This window comes from Carica papaya, chromosome 8 (genome assembly GCF_054855325.1).
Source record: "Carica papaya isolate Zhongbai chromosome 8, ASM5485532v1, whole genome shotgun sequence".
Lineage (NCBI taxonomy): Eukaryota > Viridiplantae > Streptophyta > Magnoliopsida > Brassicales > Caricaceae > Carica > Carica papaya.
The window spans coordinates 33,102,680-33,113,729 of NC_142316.1; the positions used below are offsets into that span (position 1 = coordinate 33,102,680).

An 11,050-nucleotide genomic window follows, 5' to 3' on the forward strand; every position below is an offset into this window, starting at 1 on the left:
GCTGTTGACGGATAAAGTGTTTACAAATGCTCTGATACCATGTTAAGTTTGCACCAAGGTTTTGTGAATAAGAGTTGATTTTTCTATTAAACATGATGTCTTAATATATAAGTGAGTAAGTTTACATGAAAATATCATAATTTTCCTACTTTTAGTCTCCGAAAATCAAAGCTAAGATATATGCATATATGCAAGATATATATATATATGCAATACGAGAAGATCGTTCGAGAGAGAAAATTGGGTACGAGACACGTCAATAATATAAGTTTAATTATTGTAAGTAAATTAATAATATTATTAAAAAATAATATTAAAATATAAAAAAATTAGATTGAAAAGATCTTTAACTAAAAAAATTTGAAATAAAAAATAGTCCAAGTCTTTCTTGATTTGGGTAGAAATTTGAGGCTACGACTCTTAAAGTCAACGGTCAACTTTTCCTCAATGCATTTCGTTCCGGCCGAAGAAGGGCAAATGGCTTGTTTGGTTGTGGAATAAGAAGCACTCCAGTTGGTCAACCATTCCATTCTCATACTCCATTTAAAACCAATTATTCTTCCTCTCATTTTTAATCTTACAATTGATGACGTCATCATCACACGCGCGCACACGCACACGCACACATATATACACACACTTTTAATAAAATTTGGTATAAAAACCATGATGGGTGTGGATAAATCTAATCTACATATCAAGTTAAAAAAAATAATAATTCATAATTTATGCGGACCAAAAGTATATTAATTGTACCAAAAAAAAAAAAAAATAAATAACTAAATGAAAATTTCGCATTTCCTTTATTTTTTTTAATTAATAAATTAAAATTATTTAGTATTCGATTTAGAGCTCTACCCTTTAATTGATCTTCAATTTTGTTTATTTATTTTAATAAAATATATAAAAATATTAATTTTAATTTCACTTTAAAATCGTATATTATAAAATACATATAAATAATAATTTCAATGTTATTCATGAAAATAATTTAATCAAGGTTTTGGAAAAATATAAAATTTTGTATATACATCTTTTAATTTGTTATAAATAGAGTGCCGGCTTCTTTTTTATTTTTGGTTTTAATTTTTTGTACGTTATGTATTCGGTTTGTGTTTATCTTACTCTTTCATCACCACACGTTGTGTCTTCGGACGATGATGAGATGCGTTGACTATTTCGATTAGCGTATATTGTTTAACTTAAATTTAGTATAATGTTAGGAAGTTATAACACTTTTTCCAATTAATTAAGTCAAATAATTAATTAATTAAATCCCAAAACTACATTTGATGTCATAAAATATTTATTTTATTTAAAACTAAATTTAAAGTGATTATTATAATTTTAAATAAAATATAAAAAAATTTAATCACTAAACAATTATCTTAGTGTTTATTATTAAAGGTATGATTTGGAAACAGTTTCGGTGGACTTTTTTATGCACTGAATTTTATTACACACAGCACATTAAATAATCACTTTAAATTTGAAGTCATGTATAAAATTTTAAGGTTGTATTAATTTACAGACAATCACGATAATTATAATTTATTACTAATAAAGCAAGAAATAATTAATTACTTGAAATATTTTTTTAATGTGTTATTGACCAAGAAAAGGTGGAGATCAAGTCCATCGGTCGAAGTAAGTGCACCCCCACAACTGATATTATTCTACGCCTTTGAAAAATAGGAATCCAGAAAACAAACAAGACAAAATAATTAAGACGATGAATGTGATGACAAATGAAACTCACTCTCCGTTCATAGAATTATTATTACGATCTCCACAAGTCCAACTACGACCAACATCTCTTTTGACATTCTCTCCTCCTCTACCCAATTTCTCAACACCTTATATGCATCCATCCACGTACATATATAACACGCAAATTCTTCCCCAACCCACAAACCAATTTTCTCTTTCGATCACTTTCTCTCGTCCCTTTCTTCCTATGAAAAGAGTGTAGAATTCTGGAGACTCAAACTTGAAGTTATTAGGAGTGGGTAGGATTCGTTTTCGAATTGGGTTGATCGGAGCTCGGGGAAACAATTGGCGAATGTTGGGGAAGAAGATGGTGTCGTTGAAGAAATTAGCGAAGAAGGTGAAGGTTATTGGAGGAGGAGGAGGAGAAGAGAAATCTCAAGTGAATGAATGTTTGCTTGGGAAGTTTGATGAGGTGGAAAGAAGTAGTTGTAATACCCCAGTAGGGTTTTTTGCGGTGTATGTGGGGGAAGAAAGGGAGAGATTTGTTGTGCCGACAAGCTTTTTGTCACACCCATTGTTCAAGATTTTGCTTGAAAAGTCTTGCAATGAGTTTGGATTTCAGCAGAGGAATGGGCTTGTGGTTCCCTGTACTGTCCCTACTTTTCAAGAGGTTGTAAATGCTGTTGAATGTAATGCCAAGTTTGATTTTGGCGATTTAGTCGAAGAGTTTGTTTGATTAGATGATAGAACTAGAGAATCTTTTATTTTCATTTGTTGGTGAGGAATAGTTTTAGCCCATAAAAATTAGTGTATATATTTTTTTCAGAACTTATTAAATTATTCTCTGTGTCTCAACAAAAATTTGAAGTCAATAAACTGGTAAAAGATTTAGATTTGCAGATTGATAGAAATACTTCATTTATTTTCTTCAAGATAAATTACTCTGGTTTTATGTGAACCAAATTATACTCTCACTTATTCACCGTTCCATTTTTTTTTTTTTTTCCTTAAGAAGTACAATTAAGTAGTTGTGAAATTCTTCCCATTTTCCACGAGGTTACCAGCACCCACAAGAACTTTCTTCATACTATCAATCAGTCCCAGCATCTGTTCTCTTGAATGCAACGGAGATGGATACACACATGCGCAATCCAACTTCCCATCGCGAATTGTGTCAAAGACAGCAATGGAGGGGCCAACTCCGTGGACAGACGAGCAACCAACATAGTCCTCTAGGCCGACCTCTCGATGCTTTTCGCTGGATTCATCAGTAACGGGCTCCTCAAACACGGAGATGAAGGCAGTTCTCAAGGATGACGATGGAGTTAGACCCGGGTTATCAATGGCCTTGCACATGAGGAAGTTGAGGTCAGACATGTCAGTAAAATGCTTGTTATATTTCTTGGCATTGTTGAAGGAGGTGTAACATCTTATTGCTAGCTCCCATAGTTGTTCGTCTCCCGTTACATCGTGTGTATTGAGTATTGCAGAATGATAAAAACCTGGAAGAATCAAGGAAACGTGGCATTAACCCTACTCGGAAAAAATCAAATCTGGACAAAAAAGCATTCAAAATATTAATAAGAAGGGTGTTTAGCTTTTGTTAATATGTCAGAGCTTAGAGTATATAAGTTCTTCAATGATGTATAAGATAATACAATTTTTTAAACAAATAACCTGTTGGAAGAACTAATTTTTGTTTCAAAATTCAACAGATGTTTTTACCAATATGATTGTTACTGAGAATTGGCTCAAGGATCGGCCGGCAATCCATGAGGGTCACCACGGCATATTTCTCCTTTTGGCTATCGGTAAGATGCTTGGAGGCATGTGCTGCAAGCACACCAGCAGCTGCTATGGCTGAACAGAGCTTAATGCCTCTTGTCTTGCAACCCTGCAAAATTTGAGACATTGAATGCTAAAATTAATTAACCAATCTGGTTTATAGATTCTTAATATCTAATTTCAAGAAGTAATACTAAATTTTTATATCAAATATTTTAGCGTTTGGTATATCTCTATATCCGGATATTAGAGTCAATTCGGTTTCCTATTTAATAAGTTATTCTATTACTCGATGATTTTGAATTAGAACAGACCACTTCAATGTCAAAATAAATTTACGAGGAGCTAATAACTGATCGTATGCGAATAATCAAATATCTAGGAGATGAAAAACCAAAATATCATTTACATACGCAACAAGCAAAACAAAAGAATCAAACTCTGAGAAAATTTTATAATGACAGAGAAATTGAATTGCAAACTTCACGTTTCCTTATTGAGCAGGACGCCCTTGAACGTAAGAAACTTGGCATCATATCTCAGATGATAGGAGTCAAACGGGCCAAAATGAGTAAGCCTGGTATCAGAAAAGCGGGCAGCACGCATATTATTTTCGACAGATCAGACAGAAGCAATGGAAAATCTGCCCTTTCGACTTAGCTAAAACTCTTCCTAACACCATATTAGGTAGAATCTATGAAATTATTTGAACTTGTTTGTTGGATTCCAATTCAAGTTTTAACTCAAACAATTAAAAGTTTTACTATTTACTCAAACTCCTTTTATAAAAACAAAAAAAGACCCAGATGAATTCAATCAAAATAAACCACATTTTTCTTGAAAAAAGTAATTGATCTAACCTACAATAGAGTATTTTTGTTTGTAGAGTTGAAGACAAAATACCAAGAAGGCCATAGATCTCCTTCACGATAAAGATATGATACCTTCTTACCTTGTCTGACCATTAACAGGACCACCACAATGCAAAATGATAATAATGTGATGCCATAATACCCTCATGTTTTTCTGCAATAAATCAAAAGACACCCCCATGTTTTTTTCTAAGAAAAATCCCATTTCAATATAGAGCAAATTAAGTGTCATTTGAATCTATTCTAATAAAAAAAAAAAACCATTTTGACCAAACTTTGGAATTTTTTAGGCATCATAAACATGAGATTCATATAAAATTCTTTAAATTTTGTGTGCTCTCACACATCAGAATGTAGTACATCACCAAAACCGATAGACTAAAATTAAGAAATTTAGAAAAAAAAATTAATTCCAATCTATCTCTTTATAAGAAAATACAGTCTGAACCTAAAAGTCAAAATTTATTGATTAGAGAATTGATTCTGAAGAACACATTGGGAGTATTTAAATGCATTTGATTTAACAGTCATATAGTTCGTTTAATGATGTAGATGCCACATGATAAACACAAGTTAGAACCAAGAGAGAATAAGAAACATAATTTAACGCTACAGAACTCAGTTTTTGGCATCTCCTTCACGGTAATTTTTGAAAGCGAAGAGAGGAGAGAAAAAGAGATGACACCTACGTTACAAAGGTTATAAAAGTTATTGGAATCCTATTTGGAAAGCCAGTAACATTGAAGATGCACGTAGGTTAAGAAAAGAGAAAGAAAGGAGCAGACGCTACTTACATCAACGAGCTTCGAGGTTTCATCAGCGCTCATTTGCAGACGGACCACCTGAGAAAACCTCGGCGATTCAACGTCCAAAAAATCCAACTGAGACAACCTGAACGAGTTCAACGAATACCCAAGCACGTCCACCCCACGCGCCCAAAACGCCTTCCTATCTTTTCCGCTCGGTATATAATCTTCAATTCCCAAACTAACCTCCGTCTTCTCCTCAAATTCCCCCTCTGTCCCCCCACTCCCGCCTCCGCACATTTCCTCCAGTAATTCCCTCAACAGCGCCACCGCGGACGCGCGGTCACAAACAGACGTGTGAAACCGGAGCGCCACCACCCACCGCGCGTCGCTCAGCGCGTAAACGCTCGCGAAGAACATGTCAGCGTCCGCGTCTAACGGTTTGTCGTTATCGCGCCACGTATTTTGATTTAACTCGTGCTCGAGGATAAGATGGTGAGGATCGATGGAATGGGCATTGGGATGGGCTTGGAGGATCCGAGACGTTGATGGGAGATCGAACGGCTGGATTTGAGTTTGAGGAGACGGCGGCGTGATGAAGGAGAAGGTGCTGCTGGTGGGGTCGAAGCGGAGCTTGGATCGGAGGAGAGGGTGGGAACTTCGGAATTTGTTGAAGGTATTTTGGAGAAGTGAGAGGTCTGGGGGTTTAGAGAGGATGAGGGTTAGGACTGTGATGCCTGTGCCAGTCGGCACTGCTTTGCACCAACTGTACTCGGTGCCGCCCGCTGGCCGAGCCCTGGGTTCGAGTGGTTCGGGTGGTGAGTTCGAGGCGTGGTCGCCCATTTGACCGGACAATGGTTTGGCGTTTGACTCTCTGTTGATGCCCGGTAGGAAATGAAGTAAAATAGCAAGGAGAAAAAGAAAAAAAAAATTGTTAAATAATAATAATAATCGACTAACTAATTTTAGGAAATGAGATAATTTATTATTTATATATTATTTTTAATAAATTATTATTATTCAATTTAATTTTTTATCAATAAAAATATTTTTTAAGAAAATCTACAATGAATATTGTATGTAGTAAATAACTGAAAATAACTCAAAAAAAAATCTCACATTTTATATAGCACAAAAATCCAAAATAAATACGAAATCCAAAATAAATAATCCAATAATAACAAAAACTAATGAATTATAGGAGTACAGGCTAGCAAAGAAAAAGAAAAGGACAAATTTTTACCCTTATTCTGATAATTATTCAGAAATTATAAATTTACTTAATTCACATAATTAATTAAATTTTAATTAATTTAAATTAATGAAATTTATTTTATCATAATCCAAAATTAACTAATTAAATAAAAATCCAAAATCTTTTTCAATTCTGATATGAATTCAGCTGCCTGTCGCCTCTCGAGGAAGATTGAAGATGAGATCGCGGCATGGGCCTCAGTCCTTTGGATAAGACGTGAAGTTAACGTTAATAGTTTTGCTTTTACTGAATTTTCTATTACGAGTTGGATATATACTTAATTAGTTATAAAATGAAATTAAATTAACATAATTAATCTTTTGAATAATTTACATTAAATTTTACGATTTAATTGAATTTAAAATATTTATTGAAATTGAAAGTGCTTTCTTTCTCATTTACGCCTTTTTCTTTTTAATATTTTACTAATTAAAAATAATATTTGTATTATCGGGATACACTAAAACAGAATATTCGAATATTCTAACTAAACTGAATCTGCCGTTGCACATATTCGGTTGGGCCTTAACATTAAGCGTGATTCTTTGTTAGGGCCTAATTCCTCGTTTATTTGACTAATAATACTTAACTAGGTTAATTAATTAATTTTATAGATATATTATATAAATATTAATTTTTATTAGTAAAAATAAATATATTTTATTTATCAGATAATGCATGCTTGAGAGTTTGTGAATTTACATAATACTCATCTAATTTGTGAACCGTCGATAAGAATTCCCTTCATCTCATCGACTAACCCCTGCATTTGCTCCCTGGAGTGGAGCGGCGCCGGATACACGCAGATGCAGTCCAGCCGGCCGTCGCGCACGGTGTCGAAAATGCCTATCGACGGGCCGATTCCATGAACCGAAGCGCAACCGATGCAGTCATCGATCCCGACCTTGGAATACATCTCGTCGGAATTGTCGATGACTGTGTCCTCGAAGACCGACATGAAGGATGTCCGTAAGGACGAGGACTGAGTCAATCCAGGATTATCGATGGCCTTGCACATGAGGAAGTTGAGATCCGCCATGTCTGTCAAATGCTTGTTTGAATTTTTGGAGTTCTCGAATGCCGCGTACATTTTCTTCGCCAGTTCCCACACAGTTTCTCCTCCTTTCATAACGTGAGTGTTCAGAATGGCCGAGTGGTAAAATCCTGGGCAATACGGTAATTTCATATTTTAATTTGCACATGAATAGGATTAACATTATTACGACCAGATAATTAAATAAAATATTAATTACATAAATAATATGATTAAAAAATTTAAAAATTTCATTGACAATTTAGGCCTTTATTTTCTATTGAATTTTAATATAACTCCGATTTAATTCTGAAGTATATTAAATCCTACGTATGTATAATTTAATGATTGATGTGTAGATTAGATGTACGTAGAGAAGAACTATAATTACCAAAGTGATGTGTAGACAGAGACGGGTCGAGAATGGAACGACAATCGAGGAGCGTAACGACGCCGTACTTCTTCCGGTGATGATCGGAAAGGGACTTGACGGAGGAGCCAGGCCCATGTGCCGCCATCAACCCCGCCGCCGCCAACACTCCGCATAGCTTAATCCCTCTCCTCTTGCAACCCTACAAATTCATTATCATTTATATAATTGACAATGCATATAAAATAATTAAATTAAAATAATAAAATCTCATTGTTTCAATCCCTGCAGAATTTAATTCATGTCAGCAACGCCGGCCATAGACAATCAACAAGAAAGACTCGAGTTGTGACTCTCAACGGCGTAGGTATGCACTACTTCTTAAATCTGATGGCTTTAAATGCTTATTCTCTGGTTATTCAAAACTGGCTATGGCTATGGCTATGGCTATTAAATGCACTGTAATTATTAAAAAAAATTAAAAAATTATACGAAAGTACTATAAAGTAATTATAAAAAAACGAAATTAGATTTAAGTCATACTTACGGTAAATATTCTCTCAGTATCATCCTTGTTGATTTGAAATCTCACAACCTGGCTTGATCTATTTGATTTGGAGTCTTTGAATTTCAAATTAGTTAATCTCAATGAATTTACAGAGTATCCAAGCATGTCCACTCCACGTTCCCATAATCCCTTCTTAGCTTTTCCATTAGGAATAAGATCTTCAATTCCCAAATTAACCTCCCCCTTATTCCCTATTTCCATCTCTAACCCTCCTCCGCTACCTTCATCTCCCATCAGTGCCAATAACTCCCTCAACAATGACACTCCCGTAGTTCGATCGCACGCAACGGTATGAGCTCGAATAACAAACACCCACTTCTTTTCCGATAATGTGTAAATGCTCGCAAATAAAACATCACTGTTCGTGTTCAGTGACTGATCACCGTCGTACCACGTATTCTCGTTGAGTTCGTGTTCGATAATTATCTCCAGGCGGAATAATTTTTCATTGATTTGATTGGAATGTGTTTTGAGAATTTTAGTGGTTGACGAGATGTCGAAGGATTTTACTTTAATGTAAGGAGTGGGAGATTTTGCGAGGAAAAATGTGTTCGATGTGCTTGAATATATCTCGGACATGAGAATTGGATGAGAACTTTGAAGTTTCTTAAGGGCATTTTCGAGATTTGATACATCGGGTTTTTTCGACGATAAAATTGCAAGGACAACGATTCCGGTGCCACCGAGCACGGCTTTACACCAGCTGTGCTCGGTGCCGCCCACCGATCGACCACCCGTGGCCTCGGCCATTTGGGGATTAAGCTTACTGGGGAACATCAAAATGGTAGTAGCCAACGAGAAACTTGAAACTATAAATGATTTTGTGAGGTGCAACTGCAGAAAGTTGGTAGTTTATATAGACGTTTGAGGGGCATAGTTGGTATTTTGCTTGCTGGAAGTAAAATAAAATTTTAAGGTTCAGTTGCCGAGGACAAAATATTTAATTATTTATTTTTATTATCTATTCATGTTTGGTACGTTAATAAATGTGACATTTATTTATCTTCCCCAGTAGTTATTACGTCAATCTGACCTCTTACTTAATTTATTTATTAATTGTATTTTTTATATTTTGAAATTAAAATAATAATAATAAATTAAATATTCGATTTAATTTTTTATTTATAAATAAAAAAATTTTGTTATTCAATAAACTTCCAAAATTTCTTTTTTTTTTTTAAATGGAATTAGATTGTTTAATCTGAAAAATATATTATTTGTCCAAGGAAAATGGACGGTGCCAGTCTTTATTTGATAGTTTAAAAAATATAATATATTAAAATTTATTGGTAAATTAAATATTCTATCATATTATTAATAAAAAATATAATATTATGTATTTATTACAAAATATAATTTTTTAATATTTTAATATAAATTATCTCAGTTATCATTGTATTGGTCGGAAACACTGACTATACAATTAAGAAATATGACAAATTATAGATTTCATTATTGTTGGTTTTATATTATTGTAATTAATTTCAATATTGTGATAATTGAGTATCATTTCTTTTTATCATTTCATATAAGATAGTTTAAAATTTTAGAGGATAGTTATATATATATATATATATACACGTGTGTGTGACACTTTTAAAACACAAATATGTTAAAGTTTAAGTCAAAATATATTAACATTATAATTAGGAAAATAAAAATAAAAAGTATACATGTATCTAAACTATAAAAGGTGACAATAATTGATAGTCATTGACATTATAATTGAATTGAACACGAGAGATTAATTCAAACACATGATTATTTTTTATTGAATAGATTTTAACATATAATACTTAATATATAAATTTAATTTAAAATTTTAAAAATGCTATCAATTTTAAAGAAGAAAATTTTATCGTACAATATCAATTATCTTAGTATTTTTTTGTATAAGTTAAAATAATTATTTTTATATTAAAAATTTATATTTTTTTATACGTTAGATGTTACATATAATCTAATATACAAGTTTATCAAAAATATATTAATATATAACAAATTTATTAATAATGTTTAATAAATAATGATTAATATATATTATTTAAAATTAAAGTAAGAAAAAATAATATAATAATTAATTCAAATATTTTAAAAAAAGTTACAAAAACTAATTTAGTATATGGGACCACAAGCACTTTAAAATAATTACATTAAACCATGTACCATAATTTCGTACAACATTATATAGCCTAATTATTTCATACACGCAAGAATATGCATACAACATATATATGTATATATACTTACACATAGCTGAATGTGGAATGTCCACATTACTAGAACTTGTCAAAATTAGAGGGTGCTCTGGCATGTTGGAAGTTAGGACAGTCTTTAATGCTACTCAGCCATGTTAGAAGTTAGGACACCATAAATACTACTTACATGTACATGATGCATCTTAATTAATAACTGCTCGTGTCACATGCCTGTCATGTTGACTAAAATTTCCAACCCATAGTTACATATTAACTTTCTTATGAGCTTTTTCTTTTCTAGTAACTGAGATTTGGGTTGGAAAAAAAATAATAATAATAATAATATATATGAGAGAGGGAGAGGAGTGGGCGGTGTCGTTTGGGAGATGGGATGGACAGTTAGGATAAGTGTGGTTTGTGAGAGAGAATGGACGGTTCGGATGAGTGTAGATGGTGGGATGGGATGGACACTTAGAATGAGTAGTAAGTGCAGTACAAATAGGAGGAAGAAAA

General features: G+C 33.0%; 3 protein-coding genes across 3 annotated transcripts; 1 reads left to right on the top strand and 2 right to left on the bottom strand.

Annotated features, from left to right (window-relative positions):
• The first annotated feature begins 1,649 nt into the window (after window positions 1-1,649).
• Window positions 1,650-2,609, top strand: LOC110810605 (SAUR-like auxin-responsive protein family). The gene has a single exon (XM_022036826.2). It carries the CDS (start codon window positions 2,063-2,065, stop codon window positions 2,444-2,446), a length of 384 nt encoding a protein of 127 aa, XP_021892518.2. The 5' UTR covers window positions 1,650-2,062; the 3' UTR covers window positions 2,447-2,609.
• Window positions 2,610-2,611: 2 nt separating this feature from the next.
• Window positions 2,612-6,039, bottom strand: LOC110810604 (uncharacterized). The gene is made up of 3 exons (XM_022036825.2): window positions 5,162-6,039; window positions 3,436-3,604; window positions 2,612-3,212 (listed from the first exon to the last, which is right to left on the bottom strand). Exons 1-3 carry the CDS (start codon window positions 5,954-5,956, stop codon window positions 2,731-2,733), a joined length of 1,446 nt encoding a protein of 481 aa, XP_021892517.2. The 5' UTR covers window positions 5,957-6,039; the 3' UTR covers window positions 2,612-2,730.
• A 963-nt stretch (window positions 6,040-7,002) lies between these two features.
• LOC110810598 (uncharacterized) lies at window positions 7,003-9,258 on the bottom strand. The gene is made up of 3 exons (XM_022036812.2): window positions 8,319-9,258; window positions 7,793-7,973; window positions 7,003-7,532 (listed from the first exon to the last, which is right to left on the bottom strand). The coding sequence occupies exons 1-3, from the start codon at window positions 9,114-9,116 to the stop codon at window positions 7,078-7,080; spliced, it is 1,434 nt and encodes a 477-aa protein (XP_021892504.2). The 5' UTR covers window positions 9,117-9,258; the 3' UTR covers window positions 7,003-7,077.
• Window positions 9,259-11,050: the final 1,792 nt, after the last annotated feature.

Coding starts and splice junctions, on each gene's coding strand:
- LOC110810598 (XM_022036812.2), bottom strand. CDS start 9,116: ATGTTCCCCAGTAAGCTTAATCCCCAAATGGCCGAGGCCACGGGTGGT. Junction 7,974..8,318: donor ATACTGAGAGAATATTTACC/GTAAGTATGACT, acceptor ATGAATTTGTAG/GGTTGCAAGAGGAGAGGGAT. Junction 7,533..7,792: donor TCTGTCTACACATCACTTTG/GTAATTATAGTT, acceptor CGTATTGCCCAG/GATTTTACCACTCGGCCATT.
- LOC110810604 (XM_022036825.2), bottom strand. CDS start 5,956: ATGGGCGACCACGCCTCGAACTCACCACCCGAACCACTCGAACCCAGG. Junction 3,605..5,161: donor AAACCTCGAAGCTCGTTGAT/GTAAGTAGCGTC, acceptor CAAATTTTGCAG/GGTTGCAAGACAAGAGGCAT. Junction 3,213..3,435: donor TCTCAGTAACAATCATATTG/GTAAAAACATCT, acceptor TGATTCTTCCAG/GTTTTTATCATTCTGCAATA.
- LOC110810605 (XM_022036826.2), top strand. CDS start 2,063: ATGTTGGGGAAGAAGATGGTGTCGTTGAAGAAATTAGCGAAGAAGGTG.